At 42.9% G+C, this 20,111-nt stretch overlaps 1 protein-coding gene across 1 annotated transcript; it reads right to left on the bottom strand.

Moving 5' to 3' along the window:
- Window positions 1–944: 944 nt before the first annotated feature.
- On the bottom strand, window positions 945–16,194 carry ALKBH1 (alkB homolog 1, histone H2A dioxygenase). The gene is made up of 6 exons (XM_054197898.1): window positions 15,742–16,194; window positions 12,766–12,874; window positions 7,820–7,982; window positions 4,245–4,335; window positions 2,935–3,128; window positions 945–2,395 (listed from the first exon to the last, which is right to left on the bottom strand). The coding sequence occupies exons 1-6, from the start codon at window positions 16,069–16,071 to the stop codon at window positions 1,972–1,974; spliced, it is 1,311 nt and encodes a 436-aa protein (XP_054053873.1). The 5' UTR covers window positions 16,072–16,194; the 3' UTR covers window positions 945–1,971.
- Window positions 16,195–20,111: the final 3,917 nt, after the last annotated feature.

Here is a 20,111-nt window from a genome sequence, read left to right as displayed (position 1 = left end):
CAGTCACATCTAAACATAAGGCTTCAACGGACTGGATACTCCCCACGACCAATTGCTATCAGCAGTTTGCAGCATTTACTACCATTTCAAACTGCAGAGGATAAACAGTATGGTTTCTTGTCCTTGAATCACAGGAACAATTGAATCCCTAATTGAAGGCCTAAGAAATGAGAACTGTGGACTTAAACCTCAGCCTGCAACATGAAGAAACCAGCCCCAGTTCATGACCATCTAGCTCTATGACCCCGCCTTCTCTCGTCTTCAGTGCTGGGTGAGTGGCAGACTTTTGCTTTCCTCTCAGGAGTGAAGAGCAGAGAGTCTGCCTTCTCACTGTCAGGAAAACAAATACTCCTCTCCCCTTTCCCACCTTCAGGTGCCACTCAGGGAGCTTTGCTGTTTTCTGAGACTTACTCCATCAACTTTCCTTTCTAGTCATGTTGTCACCTCTCTGCATAATAGTATTCACTCTCCCAGGGCTCAGCTGTAAATACACCAGGCCTAGGGTACAAAAAGGACACATTTCTGGCATAGAATAAGATATTAAAACCCCCATCTGATTCCTTTAGAAATTAAATTACCGGAGATCTTTGCAGTATTGTATAAGGAATTAATAGCACACATACACACATTCACCTGCTATGAAATAAGCAGACCAGACACCCTTTCCCCCATGAGGAAAAGCTGCCACATACATATTAAATTGGACTTTGATACTGCAGGCAACACCTCTCTGAAACTGCCCAACAAACCCTGAACTGCCCATAAGCAAAGTCTGCAGGGCTCCTCCACCAGAGCTGGCAGATGGCAGAGGCAGTAGATCCAAAAGAAGCCTGGAGGGAACAGCACAAGGGATGCGGCAGCATTAACAATACACTGAAATAACTAACAGGGAGGAAAAAAAAACAGAAAAGAAGAAAAAAGCCAGCTCAAAACTGATAGAGATCTTTAATTTAAAAACCAAGTAAGTTTATTCATTGGGAAAGTGCAACAAAATACCCCAGGGACAGTGCATTCCACTCCAACAATTAAAATTGCATTAAAAAGCAGATAGGAAGGTCTGAGTCTTAAAGGGAACTGGCACAAAAGCTAGTGCTTTTCTTTGTTTCCATATATTTATCTTTGGGTGACAGAGATAGTCACTGATTAATTTTTTTTCTGTTTTGGTACTTAATGTACAGCTTCATTGCTTCTACGTGCAAGTCATTCTGTTCCTTAAAGATGCTAGCTTGGGACTGGAGACCACAATCCGCAGGCACTTAAGAAGGGGCAGTTTTGAAAGAACAGGGATGTAGGGCTCAGTCGCACACTTACTGTTGGGAGGAGTAGATATTGCCCCCAATTGTTTCTCTCTAAAATCTGAGGTATGCAAAAAAAAAAAGTTCAGTTCCACTCATAAGAGCAGTTTCTGCTGCAGCTGAGGGGGTGCAAGCAGACAAAAGGAGAGCACAAGACTACAGCAGGTTTTGCTTGAGGAAGCTGCTGGTTTCTGATCACTGAATCAATTTTTGATGGAAAGGTAATTCTCTTGGAAATGCTGCAGGTAGGTCTCATGCTCAGAGCAGCCTATTCTCATACTTGTTACATGCCCAATAGGATTCTTTAACACATAGCAATTATGTATCTTTAGCTAGCACTTTCTGCCCTAGGATTAAGAATACTTTATGAGCATCACTGAACCAAGCTTAAAATTGTCTGACATACACATATTTTAAAGGGAAATAAGTCCAGTAAACATCCCCAACAAAACAGCAATAGAGTTCATCTCCTGAGTCCCAGTCCCAAACTTATCATTCTTTTCCTTTTAGATTCTTTTTCTCCCCAAGCCTATTTCTTACAGCAAGAAGGACTACATTTATTCTGCAGAAGTTTATTAGTCCCAATACAGACAAATGACTTCTCGTATGATTACACTAGCTCCCAATTCCCCATGGAGGTTGCCTGTCCAGTCCATGTCAGCATGATCTCCCGGTCTCAGCTGTCTGTATTTGGTTTATGTCTCTTGGCTCTGCTGTTTTCCTGATGGTGATTGTCTTCAGAAGGTGCTTGGCCCTTTCCGTTTGTCCCAGATTCCTCTGGAAATTTCTGACCCTCGGCCAACACCTGCCGAATAGTCATATTAATGCGGGAAGACTGCAAGTACTTGGCACAGACCTGCCAATCCTCATCAGAGCTGTGCTCAATGACTGAGCCAACAGGAAGGTCTGAAGAAAGCGCTTGGTCCAGGCACGAAGGCAAAGCTGTCCCTTCAGGGTTGGGGAGGACCCGGGGGACCGCATGGTACAGCAGACGGCTGAAGCCAGACATCACCATGATATCTCCACTGTGCATGAACATTGCTGTTGGGGCCTCCTCCCGCTTCAGGCCCCCAAGCAAAAATATCGAGGATTGCCCAAAACTAGAGATGGTATGAAGATGAAGAAAGGAAAGAAAACAAATTCAGGTAGAGAACAATAATATGTACACTAAGAAAATATTAGCAGCTAAATCCCCTTATAAAAAAGAAAGCCCAAACTAGAAAACCAGATGGATGCCTAGTAACAACTTTACAATGACAACATGGAAAACAGACTAAGAGGCCTGGTTCAAGGTAAGCATAGTGTGAGCAGTTGCCCTGCCAGGTCAGAAGCTCTGCTGAGCTATTGCATCCTTGCCTGCTAGTACCCAATTGCCACTCTGCTGCTTTAGAACAGAACTGTGCTCTGTGCAAAGAGCTCTTCCACTTCAGGTGCCACATTCATACTATTCAAGCAGTCTTCAAAGAAAAAAACCATGCCCTTGAGCTACAGCTTCCTACTATTCAAGTCTTCAGAGAGTGAAGATTACATACCCGATTAGCAAACTATATCATACCACATTCCTATAACCACATGCAAGCATAGGAAAAAAAAAAGCCAACTATCCTTCCACAACACTCAAGTGCTTTCCTCTACTCACCTGAATGATAAAAGGGGTCGAGAATGGTCTAGTTCAGACTCATCTGCATGAATTCCCAATGAAGAGTCAAAATGATAGTAGTTCAAGATCCCTGCTTGGGCTTGGAAACCCCGGAACCCACAGGCTGCGGCCACTTGTTCTGACAGGAATGCAAGGTCTGAGGGGAAAGGAGTGTGGTGATTTGCTGAGTACTTCTGGAGGAAGGAGAGCAGAAAAACAAAACAAAACCAAACACACCCAGAACATCAGAGCCGCAAATGCAACTGGAAACAAACATTGAATGAGCACTCAGAAGTTTGGCTGACAGTCATGGAAAAGGACATCATATTTGCCTGGAAAATTACTACAACATTGGCAGAATCACAGCAAGTTTACCTCTTATCATTTAATTCTGGGCCCATACTGAGACTGCCAGAGATTAATTAATCGTGGAGTTAATCATTGTATCTGGATGGCAAATTTGAAGTCAGTAAGATTAGTACCAACATCCTGAGGATCTACTTGGTCACTACCTAGAAATGCCAATGGAAAGACAGTTCTGTATCTCATTAACAGAGCTCTGAAACGAGCCTCTTTGTTCCTTCTTCGAAAAATAAGACAAACAGGAATCAATTGCAAACCTACTTTTTCTCTCTCCTATGAGGGATTCTGAGAAGACTGGAAGGGAATAACCAAGTTTTTATTAAGGTTGACCTGGTAAATGTAAGGCTGCAAGCAGAGTTAGTTAAGCATCTGCAATATACTGACAAGACTGCATAGTCGCTCTGCCATCCTTTCTCAGCCTCCCTCTGACTCAGTCTCATGAAAAAGTTTATTTTGGTCAGGAGCCCCAAAACGGCTGTTAGTTGGTGAGACTGTACTATACTGGTTCAGACTCTTAAGTTCAAAGTCACATCAGCAGCAGCCTCTTCCTGCTCTCGCTCACCCCTTGCAAGAGGAGTAGTGTCTTAGAAGTAGCTGTCCTCAAGCACCAAGGTCATTCTCACTGCAAGTAGTTCACAATGCTTTTGTGACCATCCCTTTTGGTAGGTAAAAATGCTAACTTACCCTGAAATAGTTACAGGTCTAGAGCTGAGTATATGCTACCATGTTACCTTTCAAAGGAAAGAACGCAGCAATGGACTTTAGTTGTTAAATCCTTCACAGTAAACTAACACAGATTGAAACATTCTTACAAGCATGGTTTGTTAGAGCCTTTCCTCAAGACTGTTTTGTAGGATCATGAGCATTTTATTCCATGATACCCTCCTCTATCTGCCGTTCTGAGTGCTTACAGCTAAGAAAAATGGAGAAGAATTTAATTTCAATACCTTAGTATCCCAATTATAATGGTAACCAAGGGTCACCCAGCGCAGTTTCTCCAATAAGCTTCTGGGCTCCCATTTACTGGAACCTTTCCTTCTGCAAAGACAAAATGGAAAGAAATAGGATGTGTGTTAATTTCTGAGGGGGCTTGTGGTAGTGCAGCATGCAGTAATGAGATTCACTGATCCCTATGACAGCCTATTAAAACTATCAATGCTAAACTTTTATTTTCAGTGGCATTATTTTTTTCCTCCAAAGACCTTGAAAATTCAGCTCATGACATCTGTGCAAGCTATAGCCTACTGACAAATGCTGTCAGTTTGAAAGCTTGTATTTTCAACGTGGTACATAACTGGTTATCACATGGAGACAACACAATGAACTGGTGTAGATTTAGAAGTCAGAATTAAGCACGGACTATTTGAGCACCTGAAAGTGAAAGAACAGAACCCGTGAAAATCTAAGGCTGCAAACACAAGGAAAAAATATTCTAGGCACTTCATGGAAAATGACAAGGAAGGAAAATGTTTTCCCTGACAGTGAAACATATCAAGCTGCATATACTGCAAAGGACCATTAGTTCTACTACATGGTACTTTTATGGACTCATGATGGACTGACTCAGTGTTCAGTAAGAAGCAAGACTGCTCTAGCTATGATCATGCACTTCTTGTAATGTCAAGAAGTCTAGATCACAGGTGTCTCCTATCCAGAGTGCTATACAGGACAAAAAACTGCTCTTCTCAAGTGACAACCCTAATGCAGAGGGACTCAGTAATATGAAGTCACACACCAATTTAACATTCTTAGTTGAAGGTGCTGAAGGCAGAAAGAGACCTCAGGGATGGCCTTTTACTATGGCCTACCGAAAAGTCCTTAAAAAGTTACTAGGCGTATTGCTATAGTAAATCAAATAAAAATATCCTAGTGACAAATACAAAAAGGAAGGTACACATCTATCTTCTACTCCACTTATTTCACCAATTTCAGCTTTTTTTCCTCAAACTAAGTTATGTGTTATGGTAAAGAAAGAAAAGGGAAATGTACGCGGAACATCATGATCAACAGTAGCACCAGATGGTTGGCTCTCATATAGAGATTCATATTTGTGCTGCCATGGTCAAGTCTTAGCCAATCATCTGCATTTAATGTGCGCATGTGCATTTCTACCTGGATACACAGCTTGTTTCTGCCCTTCACCTATAGCGTAATGATAGCTCCTAAGCTAAATCAGGAACAGAAGTAAAAGGCCTTTACCTTTAGTAATTTCTCATAGCTCACTGATTATTGAAAGAAAGTAATCTTTCCGGTTTTCATCTTTCTCATAGGCTAATAGCAACTGCAATTACTATCATGCAGCAACAAAGTAACAGTCAAATACATGCCACTTGGTACAATTTATGGAGCCTACAAGCAGGTAACACATCATTTAGAAAAGGGAGAGCCCCAAACTCATTCCTCTGCATCTTTCAATCGACAAACTTAATGTTCATAATTAAACATTTTTAGCACATGCTTTTTGAAAGTGCCCTTCTTCTGTCACTACAGTGCTAGAGTGTTTGCACAACAGCAGGAACCCTAATATGCTCGGTGGGTCCTTATTCCCAGAACTTAGTATTTTGCACATGATTTCACATATGATTGCTAAGGAGAAGAAAGTCTGAGTGTTATTCATCTCTAGGAACAATGCAAAAAAGCACAGAGAACTTCTGGTATAACTACGTTCGAAAGAGAACAGGACTGAACAGCAGGAGGGCTTTGGTCTCAAGCTCACTTTTTTCTTTATTGACTGGTAAATGATTGCATCTATAAAATCCCCCCACGCTTTTCCTTATACACAAGGATATATATCGCTTGTAGGGATGCCCTACTCCCTTTTATGCTTTTAATTGTCCCCACCACTAACAAAAATACCCAAACTCCATTTTGTGAAGAGAGCATAGTGTACATTTCTAGGAACTGTAAGGACTATCCCTACCTTGTGATTCCTGCATCCTGAAAAAAGCAGATAAGACACAACTCAAGCACATTTATACATCTTCCTGATGGCTCTAAAAAGCATTAAAGTTGTGTCCAATCTTGGCAGTAGACCTCTTTTTAGTTAAGCACTCTGTTTCTCCCCTCCCTGAAAGGCTCTCACTCCAGATACTAGACAAGTTGGCTAGTTTGATCCGCTGTCCCCTAGGTAAAAGCACAAATACAGCAGTTTGCTCACTTGAAGACTCAGGCAAGCGCTTAATAAAACTGCCACTGTTTCTGCCAGCCATCACTCTTCCAAACGCTATTTTCAACTGAACTGAATTCAGCTGCAAATTAACCTCTGTTCTGATCATTCTCTGTGCACACAGGAGGTGCTGCTGGGAGAGCCCTGTCAAGCTGGAACAGTACCTCACTTTTTTCAGCTGTAGGGCACAACACACAATACTTTCAAAGAACAATTTTTCATCCTTGATGGAACACAAAAAAGGCGTCTGAGTTTCTGTAACTAATTCTGACTAAGTCTGGAAAACACAAGTGGGGGCATAACTTCTCTCCTAGGTGCAAATATTTAGAAGTCCAAATCTTGCTTCTGCTATTCCATATCTTGTAGATGTTAAGAGTACTTTTGAAGAAAAATCTCAGCATGTCAATTTTACTAAGAGACAGGTGGAAGATAAGAGTTGTAGGGAACTCTGGTCACTCCATCACATGAAACAATTGTTATGGAAAACTGAGCAGTGAAATCAACAAGATAATGATAAATACCCAAATAACTAAAAAAATTGTGTACTGTCAACAGCATCTATCTTGTATGTATTTTTACATGTGACTAAAAAAAAAAGTCTTAAAAAACTTGGACTTTAAAACTTTCTACTTGACTTCAAAACTTGGACAAATTCTCCATTAACTTCAAATCAGGTAGAGGAAAGGCAGCTGCACCAGCCACAGAACCCTGAACCTGCGAGAACCTTTCAGAGTAAGCAGGATTGCCATGAAAATTGTACATTTAATCGCTATCTCAGATTGAATGAAAAAAACAAACAAACAACAACAAAACCCCCATAAAACAAAACTCTAACCAAACCAAAGAAATACTCTGGAAAAGAAAACCACAGAAGCTATCTGACTTGAGATGTTAAAAAAAAAAATAATGCAGATAACAGCCTTTCAGTTACAGCATACTAGGTCTGACGGCTTACTGGGAAGAAGAGCTAGCATGAGAGCGGTGTTTGGAAAGGATCCCTTTTGCCTCAGGAAAACAGGCCTAGAGGCACCTCATGGTTCCACTTGTAGCTAAGCTTAGCAAGCTTCCAAGCACCATATCAGCCAGGGTCACTACTTTACATTTGACTGATGGCTTTGGAATAATTTGCTACTAGAAAATCCCATTGACAGTGTGAAAGCAGAGAATTAACAAAGATGCACATCAAGCCATGAAAAATCCATCTTTAACTTGGCATGCCTGACACCATCCGTATACTGCCAGCATGTACACAATCTTTTTCAGCTTCCCTTCCCTGCTCATTTTTCTTAGACTTTCTCAGAGCTGAGACCCTCTGGCTCCGTTAGTTTTGACCACTAAAGGTTATTGTGGACTTACCTCAGCTGCTCCTTGCTCTGTCCCCACAAGTCAACGGTCTTCTCAGGAGCCATGTGCAGGTCCAGGTTGCAGACATTGGGTTTCTGGGGGTATAGCTTGAGACACTGTTTCACCCAGTGACGCTGGCAGCCCGGAAGGAAAGGGTTTGGTATGAAAATAAACCCTGACCGCGGAGAAAAAGAGAGGAGGTGGGGAGAAAGTATGATTAGGCATTTCCCTGTTTTTTATAAAACTAGAGCAAAGGTCAGGGGTCAGAGGTACTGAAAAAATACCTTAGACATACAACCGCTGACTTTTCATGCAAGCTGATTAAATCTATTAACAGGTCTGAACAGTTAAAACCTATTGTTTTTTTTCCCAGTACATACAAATGGTAGAAGGTAGGGAGGGCAACCAACACTGGTTTAAGTAAAAAATGACAATAAAGGAAGTGTCTGTGTAAGGCATATTGATTACAGCTAGATAAAGGAGTGAGAACTTGGAAAGCCAATTGCTTTGGAGTAAATTTGATTTTGAAATGATTCAGCAAGATTTTTCTCTTGAACCCTGCAAAGTTAAAGTAATTCTGGCCTAGTTTTACTAGATGCTAACCTTGTCACTGCCTCTGAACTCATACTGTCTTCTTATTGCTACTTCAGTGTCATGAACTGCAGAGAGCAGTCCACGAGCTGGTCTCTAGTAACATAAACTGTCCACTCCTTTGCTTCACCCATCCTGTCTGTATCCATCTTTGTATTTTGGTATGGTAATACTCATCAAGGGGGACGAAAGTCAAATTAAATCCCGAACTGCTTGTTGCTGACTGCAAATAGTTTGCAGTCATTATTAATTAACAAAACAAAATAAACATGTAGCTAGTCTGCACATTCATTTAGCCAGGCACCTCAGGCACAGTTCAAGCAGCAGCCCAAATAAGACGGTTAGCAGAGATGTAATGGATTGATTTGGTCTATATCTTAACAGAAAAGAGTCCTCGACGTAAGATCTACCATCACCAGGAGTGCTAACAGGATTCTTCACTGGAATTTTCTCCCCAGCGTCCCAGGGGGGATTTCCTTCCAGGGGTATTCCCTTCCAGGCCAGGGTCAACGGTATTGATGAATGAGTGTCTGATGGGAAGATACTATTAATCCGTATTGTACCTACTCTGAGAATCAAGGCACTCTCTCAAAGACAGTCAATTCAGTAAGACTTGCCAACACAAACTTCACATACAAAGAAAGATAAGGGTATATGAGGAACAAAGGAAAAGGAGGTTTCAAGGTTTTTGAACTGTGTCTTTTTGAACTTCTCAGTCACATCGAGTTAAACGGAGACAAAAATAGATGAAAAAGGAAGAAGCAAGGCAAGGAGTCTCAGTAGGATACAAACTTGCCTTGTGGCCTTATGAAAGTGGTAATAAAAGCACAGAAAAAGCTCCCTGCCAGCGTATCTCTCAGACCTCACAAGATTAAATTAACTGGTTAGAAAAAGAGCCTTCAGTGTATTAATAATATACTGTCATTCATTTCACCCCATTCCCTGCACCTTCAGACTATGGCAGCCTTCTCATAGGTCTGGTTACAAGAAGTTTCTTTGCCAGAAGCGTTAAATTTACTTTCTGTTAGCCTCTGCATACAGCAGAGTAAAAATATTGCCTTTCCCATCTACAGCTTTTGATGTGGGGTTCTCAAAGCACTTTACTGAATTCATGAAATTATGCTCTACTATGTATGTATTATCTCCACGTATTAATGAAGAAATTGAAGCCAGGAGGGCTAGTTACACATATAGCTGAGAACAAGAATCCAAATTTTATGACTCTTATCAGAAGCTTAGAACATGCTCATGTCTCTCCAGACCTATCATTGCTTACTCCTAAGAAACCAGATTAGTCTAGATTTACAAAAGCGAGAACAACTAAGAAGTGGGTTACTGCTACATTTCTGGTGTCAAGAAAGGCAGAAATCCCTGAATTTCTAACAGTTGCAGAGTTTTACTATAAAATTCTACACTAATCATAGAATTGTCTAGGTTGGAAGGGACCTTTAAGATCATCAAGTCCAACCATTAACCTAACACTGCCAAAACCAACCCTGAACCATGTCCCTAAGCACCACATCTACCAGTCTTTTAGATACCTCCAGGGACAGTGACTCAACCACTTCCCCGGGCAGCCTGTTACCATGTTTGATAACCCTTTCAGTGAAGAAATTTTACCCAATATCCATCCTAAATCTCCCCTGGCGCAACTTGAGGCCATTTCCTCTTGTCCTATCACTTGTTACCTGGGAGAAGAGACCAACCCCCACCTCAATACAATCTCCTTTAGGTAGTTGTAGAGAGTGAAAAGGTCTCCTTGTTCAAGGATAATAGTTTCTGGTAGGGCCAATAGTGCTAGAAATCAGTGACTTATCACACCTACGAGGGAGAAGACTAAGAAATATATTTCTGTAGCAATCTTTCTGAGCTGACTGAAGAACAACCACAGTCAAGCTTTGAAGGCAACACAATTGAACCTCATGGCCTGGAAAGAGCTGGTCTGAGTGGAATGGGCAAAAGACGAATTCTCTGGGGATCTGTATAATGAAGGAATCTGCCTTGAGGAAGCAGATGCAATTCTCTCACTGCAGCAAAATCTTGTGGCACACTAGGAATTAAATTACACCTAGTGGAAGTGCTCTCCAGCTTCATTCAAAGGAAGGTTAAGACACATAAGTGTCTAGCAACAAGAACAACCCCTCATAAAACCAATTTGTGTCAGTAAGACCCAAAGACAGCATTACCCACATCTCGCAGAACTCAGAACACCACAACAGAAATCCACCCAGCTTCCTTAGTCTTATATTTCATTGATTACTGTGGGGACAAAACTGAATGACTTCCCTTCCATTTGCCAAACTAAAGAAATTCTAACTTACTTTAGAGGGCTAGTGGGGCAGTTGGTTAAATAACTCATAGTGCTTCAAGATGTCCAGTTAAAGGTAGCCGGAAAAGGATAAAATGTTATTCTTGTCCACACATGACTTGATTCTAAATAGGACCGAGAATTTATTAATGCATTTGCATTTCATTTTTCATTTTAGTGAGAAGTTTTTCTGTGACAAAGCAGAAGAAAAATGTAGTTAAATGGAATACTTGTGACTCCCCTCCATGTAATTGCTAGGAAAGACATTTAGACAGACATAAAATGACAAGTGAGACCAAGCAAGGACAGCTGTAATATGACAGGTAAATGGAACAAAAAATTTATAGAGGCAAGAAGAGGTGGAAACCTTGCTCCCAAAGTTACTCAATTCCCTGTGTATTAACCATGCCAGATGGCTAGTGTGGCTGCCTCTGTTTCAGAAATTGTAGGCTGGCTTCATAGCAACACACACAGAAACAGATTGCAGTCCCAATGAACCAAAAAAAACATGAGAAAAAACAAAAATCAAACAAAAATCCCTGTAATAAAGAGGACCTGGCAAACTACGAACACATCAGCCTTACCAAAACCCCTGGTAAGATTATGGAGCAAACTTTCACAATAGCCATTCCCAGACACAAGGCGGCTGGGAACAGCCAGCATGGATTTGCTGAAGGCAAATTTTGCCTAACCAGCCCTACTGCCTGCTACAGTGAGATGCCCAGACAAGGGGAGAGCAGGGGATGCCGTTTACCCTGGCTTTAGCAAAGTTTTCCAGTCCGTCCTCTGCAGCATCACTGGAGTCAAGCTGGGGGCTCATGGATTTTATGGGTAAACTAAAAAGGTGAGCAAAAGCTGGCTGGGCCACCAGGCTTAAAGAAGAGTGATTTGATGGTTCAAAGTCTAACCAGTGTCATTATGGGCTGCATTTCTCAGGCTGATACTGGGGTGAAGACCGGTAACTACATCAGCAACCTGGACAATAGGACTCTTACCCTCATCACGCTTACGGATAACGCTAAACTGGGGCAGCAGTGGATATGCTGGAGGCTACTGCTGCCACTGAAAGGGACCTTGACAAACTGAAGGAACGAGCCAACAAGAACCTCTGGAAGTTCAACAGTGATAATCGTGCACCTGCAGCAGAATAACCCCATGCAACACTACGGCCTGAGGACCAGGAAGCAGCTCGGTATCAAAGCAGGAGGGGGCCCTGGAGGACAAATTGAGCACATGTCAGTAGCGTACCCCTGCATCAATAAAGGTGATTACACAGTGGCCTGCATTAGTATGAGCTACCTAGCAGGGCATCATAGAGAAGATGGAGCCAGATTCTTCTCAGAGGTAAACAGCAAGATTAAGAGAGGCAACAGTCACAAACTAAAGCAAGGCAAATTTTGATTAGATAGAAGGTGAAAAAAATCACAACAAGAGTGGCCAAACACTGGAACAGGTGCCCAGAGAGGATGCATAATCTCTATCTTTGAAGATTTCCAAATCTCATCCATACAAAGCTCTGAGCAACCTGATCTAACTTTCAACTTGACCCCGCTTTAAGCAGGGACTTGGACTAGACCTCTGGAGGTCCCTTCCAACATAACATCTTTCTGTGATTCTACCAGGTGACCTGCAAACCTAAGATCCATTTCAGTTTTTGCAATAACCTGCCTAATGAACAGGACAAGAGGTTCTTATTCACTTATTGTACTCAGTGTTTTACATCAGCAAGTAGATGCCTTGAAATTACTGTATTTCAGTCACTTATCTAATTTTCATAATTTATGTCAAGAAAAAGTAGATGCTATAGAAATATAAAATCTCTATCAAAGGCAACAGGAATCCATTCTCATGAGGGATGATGAAAGACTGTGAAACAACTGCCCCTTCTGCTCTCACCTTCATATCCCACCCTCACTTGTCCTACTGCACTTAAAATAACATTAAAATTTAGGCAAACCAAAATATATTTTCAGGCAAAGCAAGGAACATAAGATAGAAGATGCCTGAATCCAAAGCAACAAGGTTGTGTTTAATTTTTCTTGAAATCAGAAATACCTACCCGGATACCCAGTGAGGCCATAGGCTTTCCACTGGCTAACTGGCTGTAAACCTGCTCTGTAGGCATCTTGATCACTGACTGAAGAAATACTGAGCTGTGATCTGAACACCTGGCAAAAGAAAATAGATCTGGTTAAAAAAAAAAAAAAAAAGAAAAAAGAAAAAAAAGAAGGAAGAAATACAAAACCCACCCAAAAATAGCACTTATAAGAAAGAGTACTACCATATTCCAAGGTAAGTCTTGTGAAAATGCCAACTGTACCACAGAACTATCGTCTAAGCAACTGTGACCAGAAAAGAGCATGTTGCTAACGGAGCCAGTATGTACTCAACACAAGAATCAAAAGGTACCTACAAGTTTTTACAATACTTAGGGCTTTGGAGAGATGTCCTCCATTCATAACAAATGATTTATACCAATGAGAAAGAGTTTGGCACTATACATACCATTTATACAGTACAGCCTCATAATTAAAAAACATTCTGATAGTTATCCATCTCCATTACAGAGCAGTATTTAGTACCCATGACACTTTATACCTTCAAAGAACATTTCCAAATACAAGTTGCTCATGATCCCATAGGGTAGATGACTACTCTCACCTGTAATTTACAGGAGTAGTAGTACAGTGATGAAGTGGCCAAAGTTGTCTGATGTGAAGGACTGCAGAAACTCTGTAAATTCTGAATACCACATTGCCACTTTTGTTTCCAACAGCAGGGTCAACAGCTCAAGGCTTAGCAAGATATATTTTCTTGACACATTCTCTTGGGTCACATGTATTTAAGCTGCAATAAGCTAACACTTACGGAAAAAAGCCAAATTCTTCCACTGTGTTCCCACTCCCTTCTTCCCTTAGGACTGGGAACCACCTTAGGGAGGGGAGGGTAGAGGCAGGTTTGTTTTGCTCTGGCTTAATTTCCCAGTCCAGCTCTCCACATGGCTGTGCAAAAGTACAGGCCAAAGAAAGAGCTGGCCAGACACAGCGGGAATAAGCAAGCAGAGACAGGCAAGACTTTGTTTAAGACAATTTAAAGTGTATATGAAATTAAGGCCTTTGTATGCAGACTGTGCAGTGGTGAATGTGTAAATCAGTCTCTCTGCAGGCTGACAGCTCTGGTTCACGTCTTCTGAGCAACGGGTCTAAATTATGTACATAGAATTTGTAAGAAAACTCTAAACTAGTGCTGGGCAGCAGCTTCTGGAAACATGCTCAGTTTCACCCACTTTCAGCTCTCTGCCAAAAGCAGCTTTGCGACTGCCAGCCTGGAAGAGCTTAAGTCAGAGTCCTGTCTGCAGAACATCCTCAGGAAGGCTCTTCCTTTGACTAAGACTCTGCCACCTCTCTGCTTTCTCAAACTGCTTACACACCAGCTGCTGCCAGGACTTCTGGAGAACAGGAGCTGTTTCTATGCTGAAGAATTACATTTGCTGAATCAGCTAAATAAGCCTGGTAGCAGGGCAGCTGGGGTAGGTCACACTTCACTGAAGAGCTCAATCACTCAAAGCAGTTTTCTAAGAGAAAAGGAACAATAGTATCTGGGCCAATCTGCCTGGCCTGTAGCTGCTCTTAAAGAGAAAAGCCAGATGTTTTTAACCTGAGGGAAAGACAAATAAAAGATGCTTTCACTAGTAAGCTATCAACTGATCTTAGAAGGTAACAGGCACAAAAAGAAGACATGGAGATGGGACAGACGCTTGTGATGCTTTCAAGTACTTTGAATTACCCAGAAGGGCTGTAACACTGGAATCCTTTATTTGATAAAAGGATTGCCGCAAGCTCAAGAAAGGCTGAAACGTTAACAACTCCCTTGTGTAATGCTAACGCCTCAAACAGTTTCATATGGATCAGATTTTGTGCCCCCTTAACAATATCAAAATTATAGTCTGAAAAAATGGCAAGATATATATTCTACAAGAACAGTAAAAAGAAAAAGCTAAGCATTTGAACTATAAAAAAATTAGACAAAGTTTCATTTTAACTATACTCCCTTTTTTCCTATAGTCTCATAGAGAGAAAATCCCTGGTTAACAATACCTCAGCAGATAGCTGTTATCCTTTTGTGAGGTGATAAAACAGAAGATGAGTTTAAAAGATCACTTCTCAAGACATGGTTAACTACTAACCACGACAGCTGCTGCTATCCTGATTGCGTGTCCCTAATCCACTGCAATGGCTGGACTTGCCCTGATGGCTAAGCCAAACGTTTATTATACAGGAGTAAGGAAGGGGGAAAAAAACTTTACCAAGGGGAAGACAGCAAGAACCCTGGGCACACACTGCACAGCAGAGGAAGCTGATCCCGGCTCCCCCTCCAGCTGCCCCCGATATTTCAGGACTAAGACAAGAACCAGTAGGCCCAGGAAACAGTGCCAGCTCCAAGAGCAAAGCTTGCTTTTTTTCCATTCACGAGAAAAACTTGTTTTTTGCCATTCACATATTCCTTTGCTTCCCTTAAGTAACAAGCAGTTCTAACTAGAGGCTTTGGAGGCTGCTTACTGTGGTGTAAAGAGCTAACTAAATGCGGAGTAAATAAACATAAGCAGAAGTGGTGAACCTGCGACTAGGCGGCGTGCTGGCCAGAGGCGGCGGGGATGGCACCGTGTGCCCTCACACGGGGTCCCATAACCCCACAGGCAGCCGGCCCGTGGGGACCCTTGGGGAGCTGCTGCAGGGTCCGGCGGGCAGCGGGGCCCAGGCCCCTCAGAGTCGCAGCCCTCCCTCAGCTGCTCCTCTCTAGTCACGCAGCTCGCTTTTAAACGTTATAGCGACCCGTAAGAGGCTCAGCAGCACCTTATAGCCCGTAACGGGACGGCATAAGAGACGTGGCGTCGAGCACGAGGGGAAGCAGCAGGTGGAGAGCGGAGACTGCAGCAACACCGCCACAGCACCGCGCCGAAACGCCGCCGCACCGCTGGGAGGGCGGGACGAGCTCGGATCGCAGCCCGCCGCGGGCAGGAAGAGCCCAGTGTTACCTGGCCCCCCGGCACGGAGAAGTCCACCACACCCCGCAAGTCCGACACGTCGCGTTGCCGGTAGAAGCGAAAAAGCCGGCGGAAGGCGTCCTCCCCGCCCTCCCGGGTCAGGGCCGCCGCCGCCATTTTGGCCGAGCGGCGGAGGGCGGTGCTGGCGTGGCGGGGCGGGGCCGGCTGCCCCCCTTCCCGCCGCAGCTCCCAAGATGGCGGCGGCCAGCGCGGTGCGGGCGGCAGGGCGTCGCTCCAGGAGACTCTTCGATATGTTCGACATCTTCGTGGCTGAGGTTCCCTGGACGGTGTCGAGCAGTGAGTCTGCGCCGACTCCCTCATCCCTCATCCCTCATCGGGGCTGGTGCGGGAGGAGGCGGCCCCGCCGCGTATGCCGGCACAGGCCGTGGGGGCCGCGGCTGCACCGGGCCCGCGTAACCAGGTGTGCGTTTCTCCCACAGAGGAGCTGAAGGAATACTTCTCCCAGTTCGGGTCGGTACAGAGGTGCCAGCTGCCGTTTGTGAGTACCCACTTGTTCTCTAGGACGCTGTTCGTGTTTTCTCGGTCAAACGGGGAAGAGCCGCCGGCTGGTGCTCGGTGGGCCCCGGTGGGGTGGGAAGCATAGAGCGTGTTGGGTTGGAAGGGGCCTTTAAAGGTCATCTAGTCCAACGCCCCTGCAGTAAGCAGGGACGTCAACTAGATGAGATTGCTCAGATCCTTATCAAGCCTGGCCTTGAATGTCTGCAGGGATGGGGCCTCTGCCACCTCTCTGGGCAACCTCTAGGTTGCCAGAGCCTCTGGGGCCCTGGCACGAAGCCAGCTCCCCCCATCCCTTGGAGCCGCTTTCTGGGAGCAAGCCACTTGTACTCTGGTCAGATTTTTGGTGTTCTCCACCCTTAGTCCCTTCTCCCAGTAGGTGCCACCACGTGTCTGCAAGCTGTAGGCCTCTTTGAAGTTTAGTGGTTTCCACAGGCTTTGGAAGACATTTAGAGAGCACATCCCTCAGATCCTGGTGATGCTGCCATTTCTGAATAATTAACCTAAAAATGCTTTGAGCTTCTCCGTCATGGCATTATCTTTCTTCTGACAAAGAATAAAGTGTTTATGCGCCTGGTCTCACTGGCCTAAAAAATCTAAAAGTGTGGGTATGAGCCTACCGTCTCTTCCATCTATGGGTTCGTACCCCATCCAGAGTGCGCAGAGCTAACACAAACCGCAACCTCTTCAGGTTTCACACCTCTGCCGTTTAGGTTATTTATCTACTGAGCATGTACGTCAGGGATAATAGGATCTAGTGTAGTTTCTTAGAGATGAACAGTCAAAAAAAGTCTTCATTTCCCACTCTAATTAGGTAAGTTGCAGATCATTGCTGAAGGAGTAGAGCTTCTCCTGCCTGATGGTGTTTCTCCGTGTCAAGTAATGGTCTGTTAAATTAGGCTCAGCGCGTGGTGAACTTCAGTTAGTGAGCTGATGGGTTCACTATCAGTTGAGGACTAGTTTGGAAATGGAGAAAGATGGTTTGAAAGAGTCTGCTTATTTCTGAACACCGAAGCTTAGGTGTCTGCCTGCCATGCTCTGTTCCTCAGGCCTAGGACAGAATGCCTTGCTTCACTGCAAAAGCTGGCAGCTTACTGTAAACCTGCCTCCATCACTGATTAAAGCTGAACTGATGCATGTGTGTATGTTTTGATTCAGTGATTACTTTAGGAGCATTCATTAATGCTTAAAACCACTAGAGGTACAAAAATCTGCCAGCAGCATTAAGACACCCTAATTAAGACATCACTAGGATACTAAAACCAGACAGTGTGACTACATACAGTACCTTGTGGGTGAAAACTTCACCGGTGTTTGGAAGTGTTGGCAGTCATGCCTGATGATCAGAGAATTCAGTGGCAGACCTGTTGTCAACCCTGATGGGCATCAGAGTTGGGATCCTGGCTTTTCTGCATTTTCTCCTATTTATTGACAACTGTCTTTTCTGAGTGGTAAATTATTCTTAAAAGTAACTTTTTTTTTCTTTTCCATGCAGTTAGTGTTTGTCATCTCAAATTGGAGCCTGCTTTTTTAGTGTCTTAACCAGCTGCTTTATCTTGCTGAATGCTTTTCAAGTACTGTGGCAGGCTTATTTTCAAATCAGGCAGCCATTTAAATGTCAGTTCTGTTGTGACTGGCTTAATAGTAGATAACTACTGCAGTTTGAAACAACTGGCTAATGCATTATTCCAGTCTTCAACTATAACTTAAAATCTTGAATTTTTTAAGGATTGCAGGACTCAAATTGAGAGAAAGGGATGGAGAACAGCCTCTGCTAGGCCCCCGCATGCTGTCAATGACAGTAAATGTCGTGAAGCGTGAAAAAGGCTTCTGAAACAGCAAGTGTGCTGATTTCTCTGATAACTTCTGAATCCTTAAATTGAATACCTGTAGAATGTCTTTAACAGCCTCTGTGAATATTTGCTACAGTAATTGGATTTTTATTTTTTTAAACTGCTAACTAGGACAAAGATACAGGCTTTCACAGACGTTATTGCTGGATTAAATTCTCAACTCCACAAGATGTTCAGAATGTGTTTCAGAAGGACTTCCACATACTTGAAGGTGCCAAGGTAATGTGCTATTTCCTTTAGTGAAGTAATGTAATGAGATGAGCTTTTTAATTTTGCCTTTTGTTGGACACAGTAACATCGCACTTGTTCCAAGTGCGATTAAGCATTTTGCCACTTAGTGTGCTTTTAATGTTTTTTAAATCATTAATGCTTTTGTTTATTCCCCCCCCGCCAACTCGCCTAGTTAGGGTCCGAGATCATGTAGATACCACAGAGATCACAGACCAGGGATCAAAACCTCCTGCAATGCTAAGCTAAAGGAATATGAATGCAGCAAAACTGTTCAGAAACTGCCATGCAACTAGTCATTATTTGTAATAGAGGTTTCTGCAGGTGGGTTCCAACAGCTAATTTGGATGCTGGGTGGCAGGGGGAAGACGACAAAAATGTAAAGCTAAGCTTTGAACTTTAGTGAAAACTTGATTTTTCTTCAGATATTGTTTTATACAGGAAAAGTCAGCTGTCTGCTTTTGTGTGCTCAAGATAACTTTAAATTAGTTTTAGTGCAGCTGTTTAGTTTTTTTTTTACGTAAGGTCTCTAACACTTTAAATGTTAGTAAAGGAAAAAATACTTAGCAATCTCAGTGCATGGTATCAAGAGACAGTGTTCACCATTGGTTAAAAACCTGTGGTCTAGTACCCATCTCACTGACGGGTCAGTGCCAGACAACTGTATCGTCTTCTAGCTTCACTGCAGCAAAGAAATGGCCATCCCACAGCTTTCGAAACATCCAATATGGATAAAAGGGACAGTGAGTCAATGGCTGCCCAAAGCCATTCATAAATTAACAAGTCTCATGTCAAAGCCATTAGAAACTTGCATCTAGTACGTTCACTAAATAGGGGCAGATTTTATTAAGGGGATTTTCCTGTAGACTTACAAGACCTTACTCAGACCTAGTAGAACCAAAAGCAACAAGCAGGCTGGTAAAATGGAGATGATCAGTTCCTGTCTTTGAATAACTAATAAGAATTCTTCAATATCCTTCTGACAACTAGTTTCTTCTTTTGATACTTTCAATGTAAAATGAATTGGCAAGAGACTTCAGGGATACAGTATGTTGACTGTGATGAAGTATTTTGCTTGACATAGTTGATACCACTGCAGAAGTCTTCATTGGTTGTGGTTACTTCAGTACCTATCCCTAAGAGAAGCTTGACCTGTGAGTTACAACTGTGCTGCGAAAATGGGATTGGAAAATAAGGAGCAGCTTGCTGAGTTCAGTCCTAAACTGTGACAAGCCAGGCCAGAGGCTTATGCCTCATAAATGAGGCTGAAAATAACTAAGATGTTACCAGTACGCAATTATCAAAACAAGTACTAAAAACAGCATAGATGAGTATTTAGTGTCAATTTCTTGGAAGTTATTTTGCTGCTTTTTATTCTTGAAGCTGGAAGATAGCCACGTTCACTTAACTGCCTAGGCTTCAAGGACGATACTCTCCCAAGAGGTGCTGGAGCTAAGAGGCTTCTTTATAGTGAAATAAAACGCAGAAGGCAGGCAGTAGTTAACATTCTTCATTTCTTCAAAAATGCAGGCTTCTCTAGAAGCAAAATATATGAGCACCCCTCCTACTTTGTTCTACGCTCAGTTTAGACAGTTACCTTCTATTAGTTCCACTTGAAAGCACAAGCTTTTAAGATGCATTTTGCCTCACAGGACTAGCAACTGCTGCGCAAATTATATTCAGCTTTCCCGTCAGAAGCTTAGCATTTGTGGTTATGGCTCGTGAAACTGAATCAGTTATAAACCCATCTTCCACTTTCCATAT

This window comes from Rissa tridactyla, chromosome 4 (assembly GCF_028500815.1).
Source record: "Rissa tridactyla isolate bRisTri1 chromosome 4, bRisTri1.patW.cur.20221130, whole genome shotgun sequence".
NCBI classification, from domain to species: domain Eukaryota; kingdom Metazoa; phylum Chordata; class Aves; order Charadriiformes; family Laridae; genus Rissa; species Rissa tridactyla.
This window is presented reverse-complemented; position numbering and strand designations above follow the sequence as displayed.